General features: G+C 52.6%; 2 protein-coding genes across 5 annotated transcripts; both read right to left on the bottom strand.

Moving 5' to 3' along the window:
- Positions 1 to 85: 85 nt before the first annotated feature.
- Positions 86 to 6,625, bottom strand: SLC16A13 (solute carrier family 16 member 13). Of its 2 annotated transcripts, XM_063598635.1 has the most exons (5): positions 5,048 to 6,625; positions 4,759 to 4,902; positions 3,584 to 3,667; positions 2,735 to 3,472; positions 86 to 1,864 (listed from the first exon to the last, which is right to left on the bottom strand). In XM_063598635.1, the coding sequence occupies exons 1-5, from the start codon at positions 5,244 to 5,246 to the stop codon at positions 1,665 to 1,667; spliced, it is 1,365 nt and encodes a 454-aa protein (XP_063454705.1). In that variant the 5' UTR covers positions 5,247 to 6,625; the 3' UTR covers positions 86 to 1,664. The 2 variants fall into 2 exon arrangements, with proteins under 2 accessions (XP_063454705.1, XP_003810172.1); XM_003810124.5 differs by lacking the exon at positions 3,584 to 3,667 and having other exon boundaries at positions 5,048 to 6,622.
- Positions 6,626 to 6,782: 157 nt separating this feature from the next.
- BCL6B (BCL6B transcription repressor) lies at positions 6,783 to 19,324 on the bottom strand. Of its 3 annotated transcripts, none has more exons than XM_008962482.6 (9): positions 18,481 to 18,575; positions 17,733 to 17,923; positions 17,280 to 17,501; positions 16,815 to 17,183; positions 16,378 to 16,502; positions 14,965 to 15,129; positions 14,751 to 14,881; positions 14,499 to 14,636; positions 6,783 to 11,771 (listed from the first exon to the last, which is right to left on the bottom strand). In XM_008962482.6, the coding sequence occupies exons 2-9, from the start codon at positions 17,909 to 17,911 to the stop codon at positions 11,754 to 11,756; spliced, it is 1,347 nt and encodes a 448-aa protein (XP_008960730.4). In that variant the 5' UTR covers positions 17,912 to 17,923; positions 18,481 to 18,575; the 3' UTR covers positions 6,783 to 11,753. The 3 variants fall into 3 exon arrangements, with proteins under 3 accessions (XP_008960730.4, XP_054957060.2, XP_008960727.4); XM_055101085.2 differs by lacking the exon at positions 6,783 to 11,771 and adding an exon at positions 11,788 to 14,083 and having other exon boundaries at positions 18,481 to 19,324; XM_008962479.5 differs by lacking the exon at positions 6,783 to 11,771 and adding an exon at positions 11,788 to 14,083 and having other exon boundaries at positions 18,433 to 18,524.
- Positions 19,325 to 21,144: the final 1,820 nt, after the last annotated feature.

Genomic DNA, 21,144 nt, shown 5'->3' with positions numbered 1-21,144 from the left:
CTCCAACTGTTCACCAATCTAGGACCCTGAAAATATTCTACTTAAGACAGCCAGAAAGGCTGGTTCAAAGGAACAGAATCCCAGAAGGCCCTGGGTATGAAGAAGGGTGACTGTCCAGCCAACCCATTTCTCTTTGCCCAAGTCCTGGCCGTGACAGGGAATCTTTGCGAAGTTGTCTGGCAGCCAGTTTCAGTGTGTTGCTGGGGTTGGGGCGGGTTGCTAGTGGGTGCTATCTGCCGCATCTTCATGTCCCTTACCCTAGTTCCCAGACCTCCCAGACTTAACTCTTCCCTGCATTTCAATCTCCTTCTATGGGCCTGAGGGAAATACAAGAATCCTAGGCCCAGACTTCAACTCTATCAAAGCTATTCACACATCTATACCCTGTGTCCTCAGCATTCTCTCAATTTCTTTTCTTTCCTTCTTTTTTTTATTTTTATTTATTTGAGATGGAGTCTCGCTCTGTCGCCCAGGCTGGAGTGCAGTGGCGCGATCTTGGCTCACAGCAACCTCTGCCTCCTGGGTTCAAGCAATTCTCCTGCCTCAGCCTTCCCAGTAGCTGCAACTACAGGCACACGCCAACACACCCGGCTAATTTTTGTGTTTTTAGGAGAGACGGGTTTCACCATCTTGGCCAGGCTGGTCTCAAACTCCCGACCTCGTGATCCACCCGCCTCGGCCTCCCAAAGTGTTGGGATTACAGACGTGAGCCACCATGCCCAGCCCTCAATTTCTTTTCTAAGCCACAGGGATAATGGGGAAGAGGGAGGTATGTGGTGGTAGCCTGGAGAGCAGATTCCAGGGTTAAAATGCCTTGGGTCATCAGAGCTCCTGGACACTCTCCTCCACTTCCAGGCATGACTCCATTCGGCCAACCCAAGCATATGGGCCCCAGCTCATTTTGAGGTTGTGATTATTATCCAATTTTCTTATTTGATTTTATCTCAAAGGGACAGTTTCGTTTCCCAAACATGTGTCTTCAGAGAAGAAACTCAGGAGGCAACACTAGAGATGTTATATAAAGCATGATAAGTCTCTTGGCCTTTGATTTTCACAGTTGATTCACAGCTAAGTAAAGCAGGAACTCCCGGATCCTTCAAAACTCCTGGGTCCTTTAGAAAAGGTTAGGGGAGGCTGGGTGTGGTGGCTCACGCCTGTAATCCCAGCACTTTGGAAGGCCGAGGGGGGGGTGGGGTGGATCACAAGGTCAGGAGTTCGAGACCATCCTGGCCAACATGGTGAAACCCTGTCTCTACCAAAAATACAAAAAAAAAAAAAAAAAAAAAAAAAAAAAAAGCCGGGCGTGGTGGCTCCCGCCTGTAATCCCAGCTACTTGGGAGGCTGAGGCAGGAGAATCGCTTGAACCCGGGAAGCGGAGGTTGCAGTGAGCCGAGATCACATCACTGTACTCCAGCCTGGGCAACAGAGCAAGACTCCGTCTCGGGAAAAAGAAAAAAGAAGAAAAGGTTAGGAGAGTAACGGAGAAATAAGAGTCCTCAACAAAATACAAAGGGTTGGCACACACATTGCAGGAGCCCCAGGCCTGCTCTAGGGGGAGGCAGATCAAGAATCTTAAGGCACTGTGGTTCTGTGGAGACCAAGATGTGGCAAGAGAAGACCCGGAGCTGTCAAGCTTTGGCTTTCTGGGCCTGACGCTGTGGAGTTCAGTCCTCTTCCAGCCCCTCCTTGGGTAGGGGAACTTTAGTATCTAATGCTTCTGTTACAAGGTCCTGGGGCCCGGAGGTAGTAGTTGAGAAGCAGAAGAAGTGGGGCAGGGTGAGGAGAATTCCACTCCCTGAAAGAAGGAAGGCCCCAGCCACCACAAAAGAAGCCGTGTAGTTGCCTGTCACATCCCGGAGGTAGCCTAGGTCCAAGAGAGAAAAAGAATACACATGAGTGATCTATTTGCTGGGGCTGAGGGCTCAGATACATTTTTGGGTGGAGGGAAGACTTATCATCTCAGAGGAGTTGGAACTCCCATGGAATAGTTGGATAAACTTAAGAACTCTGGTTTCCCAAAAGGGCCTCAAAAGTTAATTTCAACCACCTCCCCGCCTTCAGAAAGGACCTCCGAACCAGCCTGCAGGGATTTGGAGATCCAGATTGAGTCAGGCATACTTGTGCCTTTCTTTCTGGCCACTGTGGCCTTTCTTTTTTTTTTTTTGAGACGGAGTCTCGCTCTGTCGCCCAGGCTGAAGTGCAGTGGCGCGATCTCAGCTCACTGCAAGCTCCGCCTCCCGGGTTCATGCCATTCTCCTGCCTCAGCCTCCTGAGTAGCTGGGACTACAGGCACCCGCCAACTGTGGCCTTTCTAAAGCTTCAGTTAATGGGTAAGAGGAGATAAAGGTCTGAAAGTTCTGGCACCCTGAGCCAGCAGAACTTTGACCAGGTGCCTCAGATACCTGGTTTGGGGCCCAGTAGGCCAAAGGAAAGGGTGCACACTGGAATGCTACGTCTGTGTCTGGCCAGGTTCTGCCAGGTCGTCTGAAAACCCAAGCCGTAGGCACCCTGCCAAGCGTTCCACTTAGCTTCTCTTTGTCTTTCCACTCAGACTTTCCCAGCCCCAAGTTCTTTGCCCCATGGATCCATTTCAGGGATGCTATGGTTGGCCACGCAGGCTGTGTACTGTACTACACCAGAGGGCAATATTCACATACACTGTAATGAGAATAGTACCCTCCCCCAGTTGTGCAACATGGCAGCCCTCACCCCCTGGGAACCCCATGCCACTTACCTGAGAGAGGAGGCCCCAGCAGCCCCCCGATGCTCTCTATCATCTGCAACAGTCCCAGGCCACAGTAGATCCTTCTAGTCCCTATTAGTTCAGGCAGCACGGAGAAGGCCAGTGGGGCCAGAGCCCCTGATGTGAAGCCGTAGGCCACAGCCAGAGCCACCAGGGCTGTGGGAGCCTGAGCTACAGGGAACAGGGCTAGTGACACCCCGGTCAAGGTGGTCCAGAGCATCAGGAGTCGTGTCACAGGCCCTGGGACTGCATCTCCCAGCCATCCGGAGACCACACGCCCCACGAGGTCAGAAATAGCAGCAACTGAGAGTAGGAAGGCAGCAGGTAGTGGGTCCCAATCCAGGTCCTGGAGATGGGCCACCAGGTGGAGGTAGGGAATGAAGTAGCCAGTGTTGATCAGGGTGAGGGCAACAGTGTAACGGAGGAAGGGGCCATGATGGAGGAGAGAGGTGAGTTGGGCCCTGGGACCACCCACAGCAGGGTCCTCAGCCAGGGAGGGTGGGCGGAGGAGAGCACCACAGGCCACCAGGTGGAGGGAGAGGGCAGACACCAGCAGCAGGGACCCCCTCCAGGCGTAGTGGCTGAGCAGCCACTGGAAAAAGGGGGCAAATGTGAAGGAGGAGAGGCCCACGCCTGTCAGTGCCAGCCCGGTGGCCAGGGATCGTCGGCGAGAGAAATAACAGGACAGGCAGGCCAGGGTCGGAGCGAAGGTCAAAGCCCAGCCAGAGCCTGTCAAAAAGGAAGAAGTGGTGTTGAGAACTCTTAGGGAGCTCAAGGCACACAGTAATCCCCGCATTGCCCAGCAGCAGAATGTAGCACTTGCTTTGGAGTCCCACAGACCTGGGATACAATCTTGGCTTGGATACTTCATAGCTGTGTAACCTTGTGTGTTTTCCTTAACACTCCCAGCCTCAACCTTCTCAACTGCAAAAGGTAATAATACACTTTTTGGGATTGTGGAAGATTAGAGACAAAGTTTGTAAGGTAACTAGCACAGAACTTTGGAGTTAGACCTGGGCTCTACCATTTCTAGCTGTGTGACCTTCATTTGCCAAGTTGTATAAACTTTAAAGCTTTTCCTCAGCTGTAAATCCAATAATGATATCGATTTCACAGTCACAGTACCTAGCACCTTTTTTTTTCTTTTTTTTTTTTGAGACGGAGTCTCGCTCTGTCGCCCAGGCTGGAGTGCAGTGGTGCAATCTTGGCTCACTGCAAGCTCTGCTTCCCGGGTTCACACCATTCTCCTGCCTCAGCCTCCCGAGTAGCTGGGACTACAGTCACCTGCCACCACGCCCAGCTAATTTTTTGTGTTTTTAGTAGAGACGTGATTTCACCGTGTTAGCCAGGATGGTCTTGATCTCCTGACCTCGTGATCCGCCCGCCTCGGCCTCCCAAAGTGCTGGGATTACAGGCGTGAGCCACCGTGCCTGGCCCCTAGCACCATTTTATAGTAATTCTTCCTTTTACACTCCAGTCCCATTAGCCCTGGGCTTCTGGGCTTGTATACTTGGTTTCATCTTTTTTTTTTTTTTTTTTTTTTTGAGACAGAATCTTGCTCTGTCGCCCAGGCTGGAGTGCAGTGGTGCGATCTTGGCTCACTGCAACCTCCGCCTCCCGGGTTCGAGCGATTCTCCTGCCTCAGCCTCCCGAGTAACTGGCATTAGCGCCACCAGGCCCGGCTAATTTTTGTATTTTTGTAGAGACGGGGTTTCACCATGTTGGCCACGCTGGTCTCAAACTCCTGACCTCGTGATCCACCCGCCTCGGCTTCCCAAAGTGCTGGGATTACAGGCGTGAGCCACCGCGCCCGGCCAGGTTTCATCATCCTTGAATTTCCTAATTCCTCACCATGTTTGTCGCTTTAGTCATTCCTATTAAGAATTCCCTTCTGGGTACAGGTGCTAGCTAAACTTTCCCTCAGCTTCTCCCCGAACCCTTTGGAAGGAGCAGGAAGGAGGTGAACATCCAACGATCTAAGCATTTGACTCTCCCGCCCTTGTGCAGGCTCTCACCTGACAGCAACCCAATACTCAGGTATAGGTGGGTCAAGGAAGTAGCAAAAGAGGCGAGCAGCATCCCCAGCGCAGCCAAGATGCCTCCAGTCATCACCACGGGCCTGGGCCCGAACTTCGTGCTCAGGGCACTGCCTACCGGGCCTGAGGAAGTGGAAGGGACGCTGCGAGAAGATCTCAGGGGTCTCCCCCCCAGCATCTCCCGCCCCTCGCCCTTCCACTTCCCAGTCGCCGCATTCCCTCTCCCTTCCGAGGGTCGCAGTCCGCAAGATCCAGGCGCCGCACTCACTCCCAAACTGCTGCACCGCGATTCCTATGGAGGCGATCCAGGAGACGCGCGCTGCCTGCTCCTCAAACGCCGCCACAAACTCCACGAAGAAGACCCCAAAGGAGCGGAGCACCCCAAACACAAGCGCCGACTGGAAGAACGCTGAGAGCACCACCACCCATCCCCAGCCCCCGTCGGGGGGCTCTGTCCTGCGCGCCATCTAAGCCGTAACAGGGCTGCTGCCACCCAGAGCCTCTGCAGGAGCCGGGTTCTGGACGCCGCACCTCTGCACACCCACCCCCACTGCCGGGTGGCTCGGGGCCGAGAGGGGTTGGATAGGCAGGTAGAGAGGAAGGTCCCGACGAGGCGGCGAGAGGCCCCTGCACCTTTTCCCAAGGCGGGGCGATATAGGACTGAAGACCTGGCCCGCGCTGGCCGGGCCAGAGTCTCCCGGGGGCGTGGTTCCGCGAGCTCGGAGCTGAGCTAGTTCAAGCCGGGGCCGGATCGGTCCCGGTTCGGTGTTCGGCTGGGAGCCAGAGGGTGGAACTGCGTTTGGGCCCCACCCCTGGAGCGCGCTAGTTTCCGTGTAGATGATCTATTTTATCACTGGGGTGTCCGGGCCGGGCCACCCTGGAGCTCGCCAATGAGGACGCGGGGCTCCCGGGCAGGGGCGGAACGAGAAGGGCAGGGCGGGATTTAGGCATTGTTGGGGACCAGCAGTGAATGGGCGCATGCGTAAGGAGGGGCGTTAGGAGGCTGACTAGGTAGGGCCCCACGTGACGCGGGGACTGCCAGGAAGCTTCCGTCTCCTCTTCACCTAGCGGGCCAAGTCATCCCCATTTCAGCACCCAGAGCCACACGGAAGGGTTAGTGATGGGTAAACTGGGTCTGGAGAGGAGAGGACTCTCTTGCTTTAATGAGGGGTCCAGGAATTGCAAGGCCCTATTGGGGGTAGGGGAGGGGTTAGGAGATGAGACTCAAACGAAGTGTTTGGCGCAGCGCCTGAAGCCACTAACACGCAGCCCTAGGCACGCAGACCTAGAAGCCTGGATCCCTGAGAAGTTCAACGGCTAAGGGAAGAGAGAAGGGGAATGAGTTGGACTCCTGGCGTTCATTTCTGTAGTGGGAACTCGTTCCTGTCACTTCTGTTCCCACTAACAGGAAACCTACAGGTCACAGAGACCAAAAATAACTGAGGAGAGGAAGGGCGGCTGTAAGCTCACACAGGGCCCCACCAACACCACCTACCTCTTCCTCACTGGGGCTGGAACCTTTTCCTCTGCCCTCTAGTAACAACCACTTCCTAACCACCTTTTTTGATCTGATGGTGGGGTAGACTAAAGAGACAAACTATGACCCTGGCCACTGGAGCAGTCAGCCCCCTCTTACCCAAGTAGTCCTCAGGCCCCTAGCAAACACTCCCCAGTCCTTCCCAGTCTCCATAACACCAATGGCTTGGATTTCCTGTTCCTTCATTATAAGCCATACTTCCCAGGACCCTGACCTTGAAACCAGGGACTCAATGTTCACTCCCAGATTACTGGGGAAAGCAGCAAACAAGAAGAGGAGGCAGGGAGGGAGGTGTGTAGTCTTAAAAGACATATTGAGCCTTAAATAATTTTATATGTGGGAAATAAAAGTAATCATCAATAATACACATATATACTTTCTAAGAGTCAAAATGTCGGCTGGTGGGGAATATGCCAAAGATACAGAAATTGCTGTGGCTGTATTACATAGTGATTAAGAACTCGGGTCTTTAGAATCAGATCACAGTTCCAGTCTTTTATTTATTTATTTATTTATTTATTTTGAGACGGAGTCTTGCTCTGTGGCCCAGGCTGGAGTGCAGTGGCATGATCTTGGCTCACTGCAACCTCCGCCTCCTGGGTTCAAGTGATTCTCTTGCCTCAGCCTCCTGAGTTTCTGGGATTACAGGCTCCCACCACAACGCCCAGTTAATTTTGGTATTTTTAGTAGAGACGAGGTCTCACCATGTTGGCCACGCTGGTCTCGAACTCCTGACCTCAAGTGATCCACCAGCCTTGGCCTCCCAAAGTGCTGGGATTACAGGCGTGAGCCACCGTGCCTGGCCCAGTTCCAATCTTGACTTTATTACTTAACTCGATCAAGATGCTGAATCTCTCAGTTGGTTTCCCCATCTGTAAACTGGGGATAATAGTACCTACTATTAAGCGTTGCCCAAGGGGTTCAGTTAGAAAATCCATGCGCTAAAAATGCTTAGTTTATGTGCTGACATGCAGCAGGAGCCAAGTAATATTAGCTTAGCTGGTCTTATTGGTGTTATTTTCAACAGGGGATAAGCTGCTGTAGTGGGAAGTGAAGGAAGGTTTTAGTTTAGTTTTTTTTTTTTTTTTTTTTTGAGATGGAGTTTTGCTCTTGTCTCCCAGGCTGGAGTGCAATGGCATGATCTCGGCTCACTGCGACCTCCACCTCCTGGGTTCAAGCGATTCTCCTGCCTCAGTCTCCCGAATAGGTGGGACTACAGGTGTTTGCCACTATGCCCGGCTAAATTTTTTGTATTTTTAGTAGAGACAGGGTTTCACCATTTTGGTCAGGCTGGTCTCGAACTCCTGACCTCAGGTGATCTGCCTGCCTGGGCCTCCCAAAGTGCTGGGATTATAGGCGTGAGCCACCATGCCCTGCCTAGTTTTTGTTTTTTGATTAAAAAAAAAATCTAATCCAGGTCTTGGGTTTAAAAAGATTGAGAAACGACCACTGCGATGGTTTGAATGTTACCTCCAAAAACTCATATTGAAACTTAATCCCCAACTTGGCGGTACTGAGAGGTGGAAACTTTAAAAGGTGATTGGATGGGATTAATGGATTAATTAATCCCCATGAATTAGCCCACCATAATGGATTAATAGGTTAACAGATTAACCCCATCATAAAGGACTAAAAGGTTAATAGATTAATGGGTTATCATGGGAGGGGAATTGTCGGCTTTTTCAGAGAGATCCAAGCTAGAACATTAGCATGCTTAGCCCCCTTTGCCATGTGACACCCTGTGCCACAGAGAGTCCATATCAGCAAGAAAACCCTCACTAGAGGGTGAGGCCCCTGGACCTTGGATTTCTCAGCCTCCATACTATAAGAAATAAATTCATTTTCTTTATAAATTACCCAGTTTCAGATAATCTGTTGTAAGCAACAGAAAAGGAACTGAATGAGACAGAAAATTGGTACCAAGAAGTGGGGTGTTGCTGATAATGAATAACGGAAAATGATGAAGTGGCTTTGGAAGTGGGTGATGGGCAGAGGCTGGAAGCATTTGGAGGAGTAGGCTAGAAAAAGCCTAGATTCTGGAGAGGCCTTAGAAGACAAGAAGACTATGAAAAGTTTGGAATTCTTTAGAGATTGGTTAAGTGTTTATGACTAGAATGTTGATAGAAATATGGAAGCAGCTGGGCGGGGTGGCTCACACCTGTAATCCCAGCACTTTGGAAAGCTGAGGTGGGTGGATCATGAGGTCAGGAGATTGAGACCATCCTGGCCAACATGGTGAAACCTGTCTCTACTAAAAATACAAAAATTAGCTGGGCATGGTAGCACTCACCTGTAATCCCAGCTACTCGGGAGGGTGAGGCAGGAGAATCGCTTGAACCAGGGAGTCGGAGGTTGCAGTGAGCCGAGATCGTGCCACTGCACTCCAGCCTGGGCAAAAGAGCGAGACTCCATCTCAAAAAAAAAAAAAAAAAAAAAAAGAAAGAAATATGGAAGCAAAAGCCATTCTGATGAGCTTTCAGATGGAACTGAGGAGCAAGGTATTGAAAACTGGAGTAAAGGCCATCCTTGTTACGAACTGGCAAAGAGCTTGGCTAAACTGTATCCATGCCCAAGGGCTTTGTGGAAGGCTGAACTTGAGAGTGATGAACTAGGGTATCTGACAGGCAGAAGAAATTTCTAAGCAGCAAAATGCTGAGGCTGCTGTGTGGTTGCTTCTAACTGCTTAAGATGATCTCACAGAGAAAAGAAACAGAGTGGAAACATTTGGAAAATTCTCAGCCTGGCCATGTGGTAGAGAATGAAAGAGCATTTTCAGGAGATGAATCCAAGGGCGTGGCCAAGCCACTTCTTGCTAAAAAGATTAACATGGCTAAAAAGGAGCCAGGTGCTCTTCCTCAAGAAAATGGAAGAAAGTCCCTGAAGTCATTTCAGAGGTCTTTGAGGCTGCCCCTCCCATCACAGGCCCAGAGGCCTTGGAGGACAGAGGGTTTCAGGGGACAGGCCCTGGGTGATCTCCATGGGCTCACCGCCCAGGGCAACCTCAGGACTCTGCACCCCACACCCCAGTGTAGCACTCTGTGGCCACCCCAGCCTGGTGGTGGCTTAAGTGGCCCGAGGTGTTGCTTGTGTGTGTGTGTGTGTGTGTGTGTGTTGCTTGTATTGAAGCTCCAGAAGGTGCAAATCATAGACCTTTGCTGCATCCTTGTGGTGCTAATTCTGCAGTCTTGCAGAAAGTAAGAGCTGTGAAGGCTTGGCAGTCTCCACATGGATTTCAAAGTATGTTGTTGAAAGCCTAGGGGCCCAGGCAGGGACTTGTCACAGGGGCAGAGCCACTGCAGAGAGCCCCCACCAGAGCAATACCCAGCAGAAATGTGATGTTGAAGTTGCCTCAGAGAGTGCCTGCCAGGACAATGCCTATTGGAATTGTGGAAGCAAGGCCACTGCAGAGCCCCCACTGGGGCTTGGTGGAGCCATAGGAACAAGGCCAATGCATACAGTCCCCAGTAGGGCAATGCCTAGTACAGCCGTGGAAGCAGGACGACCACCAGGCCCCCAGAACTTTGGAATCACAGGCAGCAGGCAGCGCCCCCCTCCCCCCAGGAAACTTCAGGCACCAGACTCGAGCCCACCCACCAAAGCCACAGGGCTGGGTTGCCTGAAGCCTTGGGGATCCAACTCCCACCCTGTGTCCAGGAGGCGCCACATGTAGTCAAAAAAGATTATTCTCTACCTTTAAGTCGCAATGTTGGCCGGGTGCGGTGGCTTACGCTTGTAATCCCAGCACTTTGGGAGGCCGAGGCGGGCAGATCACGAGGTCAGGAGTTCAAGACGAGCCTGGCCAACACAGTGAAACCCCATCTCTACTAAAAATACAAAAATTAGCTGGGCGTGTTGGTGGGCACCTGTAATCCCAGATGCTTGGGAGGCTGAGGCAGGAGAATCGCTTGAACCTGGGAGGCGGAGGTTGCCGTGAGCGAGATCGCGCCACTGCACTCCAGCCTGAGTGACAGAGCTAGATTCCTTTCAAAAAAAAAAAAAAAAAAAAAAAGGTGTCATGTTGGCCCTGCTGGGTTTCACTGGGTTTCAGACTTTCCTGGGGCCTGTTTCACCCGTTTCTTTTTGCCTATTTCTCCCTTTTGGAATGGGAATGTGTACACTATGCTCGTTCCCACCATTATATCTTGGAAGTAGATAACTTGCTCCATAACTTGGAAGTGATAACTAGCTCACAGATGAGACTTTGATGCTGCAATGAGTGAAGACTTTGGGATTATGGGAGTGGAATGAATGTATTTGTATGTGAGAAGCACATGAGTTTTGGGGGCCCAGGGACAGAATGCTATGGTTTGCATGTCTCCTCCAAAAATTCATATGGAAACTTTTAGTTCTCAACATGACGGTATTGAGAGCTGGGGCTTTTAAGAGATGATTGGGGGCTGGGCACGGTGGCTCATGCCTGTAATCCCAGCACTTTGGGAGGCCAAGGTGGGCGGATCACGAGGTCAAGAGATTGAGACCATCCTGGCTAACACGGTGAAACCCCGTGTCTCTACTAAAAATACAAAATTAGCCAGGTGTGGTGGCAGGTGCCTGTAGTCCCAGCTACTTGGGAGGCTGAGGCAGGAGAATGGTGTGAACCCGGGAGGCGGAGCTTGCAGTGAGCTGAGATTGCACCACTGCGCTCCAGCCTGGGAGACAGAGTGAGATTCTGTCTCAAAAAAAATAAAGATGATTGGATTGGATCCTGAGGGTTCTGCCATTCATGGATTATGGGTTATCATGGGAGGGGAACTGGTGGCTTTATAAGAAGAGGAAGAGAGACCTGAACTGGCAATGTTTGCACACTGGCAATGTTTCCTGTGCTGCAGAGAGCCCCCACCAACCAGACGACCACCACCAGACGTGGCCACTTGACCTTGGGCAAAATTTGCAGTGTCCGTAACTGTAAGAAATAATTTCCTCTTCTTTATAAGTTGCCCAGATTCAGGTATTCTATAATAAGCAACAGAAAACGGATTAAGACAACTACAAACTTTCAATGTTGGAGGTAGCTGCAGAGATCATGGTAACTGACTTTTTCACAGATGAGGAATTTAAGGCCCAGAGGAAGGTAACATCAGAATTAGTGACCTCTGCACCCAGCACACACACAGGACAGGGGAAAGGGTGGGAGAGATGCATGCACTGGACCCTGGATAGATTCAAGATACCCTTGCTGGGGGAGGGTGGGCTGGCCCGTTAGTTCTAACTCAGTCTTCTCAGTGCCACCTCCAGCCCCTGTGGTCTTTAGGGGACCCAAGTCTTATCCATTTTCCTTGGTGATGGAGGCATGTCCCGAGCATTAAGATCTCCAGCACAGATGCACGCCCCGGCCTCTTGATATTATTAGTGGCTTCCTGGTTTCTCCCTGCTGCCTCCACACCTCAGGCAGGAAGTGACTTCAGAGCAGCAGGATGCAGGTGGCTCCGGAGAAACTTCATGAAGTCACTGGTTCCTACACAATGAGCAGGAAGGCAAGGGCAGGGAAGGGGACAACGAGGACCATTTAAAATGTCTGGTGGGAAGGGACAGTGGAATGGTACAGAATCCAAGATGTTATCTAGGAGGAAGAGCTCTCTTCCTCGCTCCCCGAGTCCCCCAAGGCAAGAACCCAGGACACAGCAGGCAGCACAGAGAGGCTTCTTTATTCCAAGGATCTGATGTTGCAAGATCTAACATTTCTACCCCCAGGCATTCTCCACCTGCCCATCCAATCTGCTAAATAGAAATCATGATTCCTTCTTATAGACTCCTCCGCCTTCCCTTCTTCCTTCTTTAATTCTGCAGTGGGGCCATGGGGAGAAAGAGGGAAGAGGGAGAAGAGTAGCTTTCTCACTAGTCCCCAGGCAACAGCCACTAGAACTGACTTATTGTTGAAGTTCTACCCCACAAATTCAAAAGTGCTTCTTACTTTCTACCCTTGTCCCATAATCAAATAGGCCCCAGGGCAACAAGGGGCAGAACTATCAATCAAGGCTTCAGCGCTTCTTCTAACATTTCAGAGACTCCACCCAGCCAAGAGGCAACCCTGTTCCTCACTTTCTACCTACCTGGCCTACACCAGAAACTGCACCCCTCAACCAACCTCTTAATCCTACTTGAAACTTGGTCAACTAGAACAGGCCTTTGGCCTATGGGCTAGTCAATCTTTTACATCTGTAATGCCAACAATAATCCCGACCAAACTACAGCAAACCCAGAATGGAACTCAGCCCCTTTTCTTTTCCTATGGAAGGTTCTAATGCATTCACTGGTTCCAGACAGGAATGCAGTGATGGGAAGACCAGGTCACAGACCCAGCTTTTAAAAGGTAAGGTTACCAAGCACCATCCCTTCTAGAGGAAAAGAAGGTTCTGGCATCTGGACACTTGCCAGAAGATGTCCAAAACCCACCAAAGGAAGAAGGGGCTTAACTCAATAGAGAGAACCCCAGGTAACATTCAAACCCAGATGCCTCTGTAGTAAAGGATGGGTTAACACTGTTTACCATCTAATCAAGCTAAAGAGTTTCATGATTCTTCCCTAGGCCGTAACATTCGTAGAGACTGGGCAGAGTCAGAAAAGGTCACATCATCTCTGATAAGGAATGTCTGATCTCTCCCCCATGGAGCGATCAACTCAGTGCTAAGAACAGGCCCCCGTGGGAGGATGATGGACTCCACTTGAGCCCTGGTGGGTCTCTACCACTATAGACGGATACAGCAGAGCCAAACCCAAGTGACCAGATTAATGGGACATTTTAGATTCTGGACCATCTTGCAGAAAAACCTGCCAGCCTCCACGTGGAGTGATACGGAATCCAGATACAGAATCCCCCACACCCACAGCCTCCAGGAGGCATTTATTATTACTTCCATTTTGGGCTCAACATAATGGTTCCTATCACCCTTGAAGAACAGAGAAATGTCTGTATCCATTTCTAGACTCTAGAGAACCTACAACATCCAGAATACCAGAGAGGGTTCCTGACCCAATTCCACAATCCCGCATGTTCCCAGAGCTGCCCTAGAAAAAATAAAGGTTCCAGACCTAGAATTACAGGGGCAGAACACAGAGAACCCCTTTTTCCATTTTAAACAAACTAACAAGCAAACAAACAGGAGAAAGAACAATTCTAAAGATAAAAGTTATGACAGAAATAATATAAAATACCCAAGCCAAACGAGAGAGCCAAGGGCTAGTAATCTCTGCCAGCAGAGCTGTGATCTCACCTTCTGTGTTTCTGGTCACTTTTAATCACACTTGTGGAAGAGGGGAGTGGGAAATGCAATCGAATGAAGGCCCTGGTGCCACCCAAAGGCCTCAATAAATTATATTTACAGATAAACTGAATGCAATGGGGGCCACAGGTGGAGGGCTATTCCCTTAGGGAGACCAGGACTCCAATCTCTCCCCTTTCCCAGCCCCTAGCTAGCTCTCTCCTCAGAAACAATCTGGCTTGTGGGGATGAGGTTTTGACCAGCAAAACAGAGGCAGATCTAGCCAGGATCTGCCACCCCTGCTCTCCCCAGTGAGAAATTAAGATGGTGGCAATTTCTGACACCAAAGTGGCCTAGCACACCCCTATGCCCAAGCCTGATAGGGAAGCAAGGCCTGGGCCTGCAGCTTTCCCACCCGCAGGAAGCAAGTGGGGTCTGGGCCTGCGCTCAGCTAGGGCCCCCCGAGAATGTGGTAGTGCACTTTGGTGTTGGTAGCAGCTCCGTGTTTCTGGCGCAGATGCAGCCGCAGTTGACTCTTGTGCCGGAAATGCAGGCCACAGGGGTCGCACTGTGGGAGGACAGCCAAGTCAGGCCCTGCCCCATCCACAATCACCTTTCAGGTGTTGAGCCGGGCGGCCGTCCAGCTCTCCCAGGTGGGAACTATCCAGCGGAAGATCAGCTCTTTGACTCTCACATCCTCCCAAATCCTCAGGGGTGGCTGAGGGGATAGGCCCCGCCTTATTTAGCAAAGGTTTTCCCACTTCTTAGCTCCTCTCTGAGAAAACAGTGCTCAGCCCAGGAGCATCACTTCTATACCTGCCCATCCTGACTCCCAGCCTCCACCCCTTATTTGCTTGGACTCTTCCGGCCACCGCTCATTTCTAAGAGATCTAGGGACAGCCAGGCCCGCACCTCTCAGAGCCCACCCCTAGGCAAAGGAGAGGTAATTCTAAGGCAGTGGGCAGGCCAGGTTGGGTACCCACGTGGTAAGGCTTCTCTCCGGTGTGGATGCGAACGTGGCTCTTGAGGGTCTGCAGGTGGCGGAAGCGGGTTCCGCAGGTAGGGCAAGGGTAGGGCTTCTCCCCGGTGTGGATCAGCACGTGTGCCCGCAGATGTGCCACCTGGGAGGGAGGAGACTTCAAGTCCTGCCTCTGGGAGGAACAGAACCCTCCCTATTGGCCCACCCCACCTCTTGCAGGTTTGCCTTGGAAGCCACTTGGAGACTGGCTCCGTACCTGTACAAAGCGCGAGCCGCACGTCTCACACTTGTACGGCTTCTCTCCCGAATGGATGCGGCTGTGCGTTTTCAGGTTTGCTGGCCGGTTAAAACGGGCTCCGCAGATTGAGCAGTGGTAAGGCTTTTCCCCTGGAGGCAGGGAACATGGGAGATCAGGGACTTTGCCCTAGGACAGCTGTGGGCTTGAAGGCCAGGGCCCTCTCTTTCCCTACCTGTGTGCACTGTACGGTGACTGGCAAGGTTGCCCTTGTAGCGGAACGAAGACCGGCACAGCTGACACTTATAGGGTTTGTCTTCGTCCCCAGGAACCAAGGAGTCCAGCCCCGATGAGCACCCTGCCACAGCCTCACAGTTCTGGCAGCTGAAAAATTCACTTCCTGGGAAGGGGAATGGATGACGGCAACCACAGTTATTAATGAGGGCTATCTAGGTACTACTGAATCCTCAAACCACACAGTAGCAGGCTTTCTTTTTCCCAATTTATTGTTAAGACTTCTGGGGCTGGTTTGACTTGCTCAAGGCCAAGTAAGAAGATACTAAGATGAGCCAGATCTGACTGCACATCTGTCTGACTCGAGTACTCAGCTAATCTCTTCTTCAATAGCAGTGGTGGGGGCCAGGTACGGTGGCTCACGACTGTAATCCCAGCACTTTGGGAGGCCGAGGCGGTCGGATCACAAGGTCAAGAGATGGAGACCACCCTGGCCAACATGGTGAAACCTCGTCTCTACTAAAAATACAAAAATTAGCTGGTTGTGGTGGCACGTGCCTGTAGTCCCAGCTACTCGGGAAGCTGAGGCAGGAGAATCGCTTGAACCTGGGATGTGGAGGTTGTAGTGAACCGAGATTGCGGCACTGCACTTCAGCCTGGCCACAGAGTGAGACTCCGTCTCAAAAAAATAAATAAATAAAATAAAAGCAGTGGTGGTAGGTGGAGGCCCCTGCTAGGAGTTTTGTTTCTCCTCCTGTTTTTTTTTTTTTTTTTTTTTGAGACAGAGTCTTGCTGTGTTGCCTATGCTGGAGTGCAGTGGTGTGATCTCGGCTCACTGTAATCTCCACCTCCCGGGTTCAGACGATCCTTCCACTTTAGCCTCCTGAGTAGCTGGGACTACAGGTGCGCACCACCGTGCCTGGCTAATTTTCATTTTTATTTTTTGTAGAGACCACATCTGACTATGTTGCCCAGGCTGGCCTTGAGCTCTTGGATTCAAGTGATCCTCCTGCACTGGCCTCCCAAAGTGCTGGCATTACAGGCATGAGCCACCATGCCTGGCTAAAATCTCCTCCTCACTTGCACCACTCTGAATGACAGCCTGCCAGAGAGGCCCTGACAAGCTTTGGGCTGACCATTCAGCTCTGAAAGGGGATAGGCCAGAAATTCTCAAACTTTGCTGCTCATTGGAAGCACTGGGAGAGCTTTAGAAAAATACTGATGACTCGTCCCATGTCCAGATATTTTAATCTATGGAGTGTGACCTGGGCAGTGGGAATTTAAAAGCTTCCTAGGTGATTCTAATTTGTAATAAAGTTTAGGAACCATTGGAATAGGCCTTTCTGGGAGAGTTTTTGGCACAAACTTGCCTGGAGCAGTCACGGGAGAAAAGCCAAGAAAGAGGGGCTCTTACCCGGTAGTGGACGAGCCCGTTCAGAGGGTGATCCAGAGGTGTCTTGAGCCTGGGATGTGAGGAGGTAGGGGGTACTGGCTGGAGCCCCACATTTGAACTGCACAGTGGCAGCAGTTGGAGAGAGCCTAGGCAGATGGCAAGGAAAGGGTTAAAAGAGATTGTACGGTTGGGGGGTGGGGGTTCTCTCCTGGGAAATTTGGAGCCAAAGGCCTGCCCTCTCAGGGTGAGCCAATATTGTTGACCAATGAGCCACATCCATTGTACTGCCCAAGTGCCACCCTGCTGAATAAACCTGGTCTCTGGCCAGCTCCTTAAGGTGAGCTAGTGTCTCTGAAACCCACCACCTATCTCCCTTCCTCCTGACCATCAAGGCCCAATGACTCTGTCTTCTAGCTGAGGCCAGCTCTGACAAATTCTTGAGGTTCTAGACTCTGTACCTGCTCTGGGGACCAGGAATGGGTCCTTCTTCGCTGCTGCTGCTGCTGCTGCTGCTGCTGCTGCTGCTGGAGGCCTCATCTCCACTGGGGAGCCTGGCTTGGGGGCAAGGTTGACCAGAACTTCTCTCCCCGACCAGGCTCCCTGCTTGGGAGGCCTGAGAGTTTAGCACGATGTACTTGTACTTTTTCCAGTTGCAGGCCTTGGGGTCAGGGCTGGCTGGACTGGGGGGCCCTTGACTGCAGCTTCGAGATTCAGTAGGTGGGTCTGGGTGTCCTTCGGAGCGCCTGGGACTACCTGGTGGAGGGGCCGTTGGGGGTGTTGGGGGTTCTGCTTCCAGGGGGCGCAGGGAGATGCCCAGAGGTTCATAGCTGGGGAAAGTGTGATGAACGTTAGTGCCATTTCCTAAACTCTGCCTTTGCCCTTAACACCTCACCCACAGAGAACGCCGAGCCAGGGTCCCTCACCTGGCCTGGATGAAGCGGTGGCATGCCTGGACCACGTGCTCCATCTGCAAATAGGTGGCGGCCGCTAGGACTGCTGGTGCAGTGGCTGGAGAGAGGCGCAGGCGCGAAGTGTACATGAAGTCCAATAGAGGGGCGAAGCCTCTCGCTTCGGGACCCCCGGGCAGAGAGAGCACGTCCACCCCGACTCCCGCACGGCCCCGGAAAATTGAATAGAAGAAGCCACTAGAGAGAGAGCAGATAAGTCCTTTGGGGGCTGGGGAACCAAGGGAGACACGCGCAGCTTCAGGAAGCCCCGCCCCCTAAAAAGTCCCGCCTCCTCACTATCACCCCGCCCCCAATTCTGGGACGCTCCGCCTCCTGCTTCTGAAAGACTTGGCTTCGGATTCCCTCTCAACGGCCCTGTGGTCCCACCCCTTTCCCATTTGGCCCCGCCCCAGGCCCCACCCCTCGAACCTGCAGGCGATGAGAACTGCCTTGTGTGCTCTGAGGGGTTGCCCGCCAACCAGCAGCGTGACGTCAGTGAGGATCCCGCGCAGGCGCAGCTCGTTGAGGTTGCCCAGCACGTCGGAGGAGTGGCGAGTGAACTCGCGGACGTAGCCCAGCGCTCCCTCCGGGGCGGCGGGAGAACCCATAGCGACACAGGCCTGTAGAGGCCGTGGAAAGTGCTCTGGATCCAGGCAGTCCTAAGACGCCTTCCCTCCTCTGTTTGCCTTTTCCTTCCGAGGTGCAACTAGAGCCAGGACCTCCAGCCCCTGGCCCCGGCACACGCAGCCTCCCTCCTAATTCTTGTTCATTCTGCCCTCTACGACACCCTCGCTCCCTTGCCTCTTCCAGATCCCACAGCGCTTGGAGCCAGTTGAAGGTTCCACACCGCGGCGTCGTTGGCGAGCGTGGGGAATCCCGCGCCCATCGCCCTGGGTTCGACCCCCAGTGCCCCTCCAGCACCGCCACTCCCCTCTGCGCGCCTGTGTCTCAGGTGTCCAACCCTGCCTAGAGATCTCACGGCCTGCCGTCCACACACCTCCAAATCCCAGCCGAGGCTCCCTTCCCCGAACTACGGAATTCTGCGACTCCTATCTAGTCCCCAATCCCTAGTTTAGCCCAATTTCTGGGACTCAGGCTTGCTGATGGCAAGCTCCACACAAGCTCCTACCCTCTTGGGGGACCCAGGAGTCTGGCTCCCTCAGTCTCTTGTTCTTACCCCCGTCCTGCAGGGGCCGCGGCTTCTCTTCTTAAGGGGGGCGGGGTCTCTCTCCCCTCTTGGCCTCGGCTCCTTTATCTGGCCGGGATGTCGGGGGCGGGGGTGGAGGTGGGGTGAACGCCTGGGTCTGTATCCTTCCTTCCTCCCTCGCTCTCCAGATGGCGAGCCCAGGGCGGGGTCTCCGTCTCGAGGGCGGGACCTCAGAAACAAGGGGTGGTCGTAACGTAGGGGGTCTTGGGTCACTGCAAGTGGACACGAGGACGGGGATATTGGAATTGGGGAGGAGGTTAGGGATATCGAGGTTGGAAATACGGGAGTCTGAGTCGTCGGAAGGCCCGGGCCAGTGAAAATTGGTGTGTTGGCTTTTGGGAGGGTTTGCCAGGAGCCAACCTTTGCTGCAGGACAAAGTGCATACGGCAGCCCCCTCTCCCTCTCTTGTACTGTGTTAAGGGAGAAAAGGGGGAGCCCAGCGAGACAGCAGGTTTGGGCAGACGACAGTGGGCTCCCGTAGGGTCTCAGACGGGGAGGGTGTGGTGTGAATGACAGGCTACTCTACCCGGGCCTACAAAAAGGGGGGCTCTGGCCGGGCGGGGTATGGAGAGGGCGGATATGATTTCTAGTTGGTTTCCTTCCATTGTCCTGCGACCGGACGGCTCCGCCAGCTGCTTCCCCTCGAGGAGGTGGGGAAAGCCCCGAGGTGGGGGTGGAGGGGCGAGAGACGCTCGGGAGACCTAGGCGTCCGGCCTCTCTCGCTCCCGACTCTCTTCTGAGTCCTTGTAGGGATCCAGAGAGATGGACTCCCGCCCAAAGCCCGCTCGCTTTCCCCCAATCCCAGCTCACGAGGGCCTCGGGCACCCGCCCGTCGGCTACGCTTGGAGGCTGGCGGGACGCCGGGGTCCAGCGCGGCAAGTAGGCAAGGCTCGGCAATGTGCGGCTCCTTCCACGAGGGGGCGGCCGAGCACTGGCCTCGCCTCGCCCCTCATCTCCACCCGGCCGGGGGTGCGCTCAGACCCGGGCGCAGGATCCATTTGGTCTGGGCGGCTGAAACCTTTAGCCTCCTCCCCTTTAAGCGGGTTTATTTTGCACCTCTGTCTCCTAGGAGGGGACTAGGGCTGGGCGGAGGGAGCTAGAGTTAGGAGACCGAGGGGACTTTCCCCTCAGGCTGGGGTTCCTACCCGAGGTGAGAAATCGCGGGCTTTAGGAGCCAGTGGAATGGGTGGGACAAGAAGCGGGACCTGAGCCTGGGAACTCCGGGTTTTCTTTTCGAATTAAGCTAGACACTGCTACCCAGATGTCTTTGGAGGTGACTTTTAATTGAACATTAAAATTGGGTGGGGTAAACGAGAAGGGAAAACAAGGAGGAGGGAGAGAGGGCAGGAGGGGGCTTAACCGCCCTAATTTGAAGTCCCTGATCTGAGAGATGGGCATGGATCACACCCTCATATTTTGTTTCGGGAGACATTGCGGGCAGGCAAGGCAAAGCTCATTTGGAGAAGGGGTGCTAGAACTGAATCCAGCTGCAAGGCAGAAGCTCCCCGGATTTGGGCTGGGGAGAGTGTACAGTTGGCCAGGAATGGCCGACCATGGTCCACGGGGCTGGATATCAGGCCCGGGGCCCTCCCCTTCAGACCGGAGTGTGTCTTTATTTGAATGCATGAAAGAACAGCTGAGAAACCGGGAACTGGGAAATTCAGGACGATGAGGTGGCTTTGACATGTGAGGGTTATTTAGGTCTCTGCCCAGCTTGGAGATGAGAATTAGACTAGGGGCTCCCTTTGGCATCAGGATGGAGTATTATTTGATCAGTTGTGGGGTGTCTTGTTTATTATGGGGTGTTGATTTGATTGTGAGCACCGGTGGCTGCATTCAGCCTTTGAGGCCTGTATGGTAAGTTTCAGGTATGGGGCTGACTTTGAAGCTACATTAGTTCTGGGGGTTCTGACACCCACAATTTGGAGATTGTGCTCACCTGTGTCATCTTGGACTATCAGCAGAACCAAAGTACTCATGCTGATTTGGGGGTGCAGTCTATTTTGGGGTGCCATCTAAGTTTCAAGGCTCAGATTAGATTTGGGGAATAAGTTCAATTTGGAGTTTTAAAAATTAGTTTGAGGTGGAACATTATAGGAAGCTGGGAGCAAGTTCGAAGCTTTCTGTGATTGGGGGTCCTGGGAGGGGGGAGCAAACTTTTATATTTGAGTCTTGTGGACACTCACGTTCCACAAAGTGGAAAGACGTGGGGTATTCCTGTGTATCCATGGATACCCAAGAAGCTTTTTCCCCAGGGAAGAAACAAGGTGAGGGCCGCGAGGACAGGAGACTAAAGTTCTGGGGTGTTCTTATTTTGGGGGTGTTTTGTCACTCTGGCTGCTTTTGGTGAAGCTAAGGGATAATCATAAGGTGAGACTGATTTGGGAGTTCACTTAATTTGGACCCTGGTTTGGGATGTCTTTTGCTTATAGTGCCCTCTCACCCCAGATTCTAGAAGTTTCTTTAGTGAACCCCCAAATAAGCCCAGGATTTGAAGGGAGAAACTTGGAAAGGGTGTAGTATCTCCTTTTATTATTATGTGGCTTGAGGGAGACGAGAGGGAGAAAAGGCGGTTTCAGACTCTGAATCCCAATTTCTTAAGGGAGCACCCCTTAGTTTGGGGGAAGTTGGAGA

The sequence above is a fragment of the Pan paniscus genome, chromosome 19 (genome assembly GCF_029289425.2).
Source record: "Pan paniscus chromosome 19, NHGRI_mPanPan1-v2.0_pri, whole genome shotgun sequence".
Taxonomy (NCBI): Eukaryota; Metazoa; Chordata; class Mammalia; order Primates; family Hominidae; genus Pan; species Pan paniscus.
The sequence above is the reverse complement of the archived record's forward strand: the minus strand, read 5'-3'. Positions and strand labels throughout refer to the sequence as shown.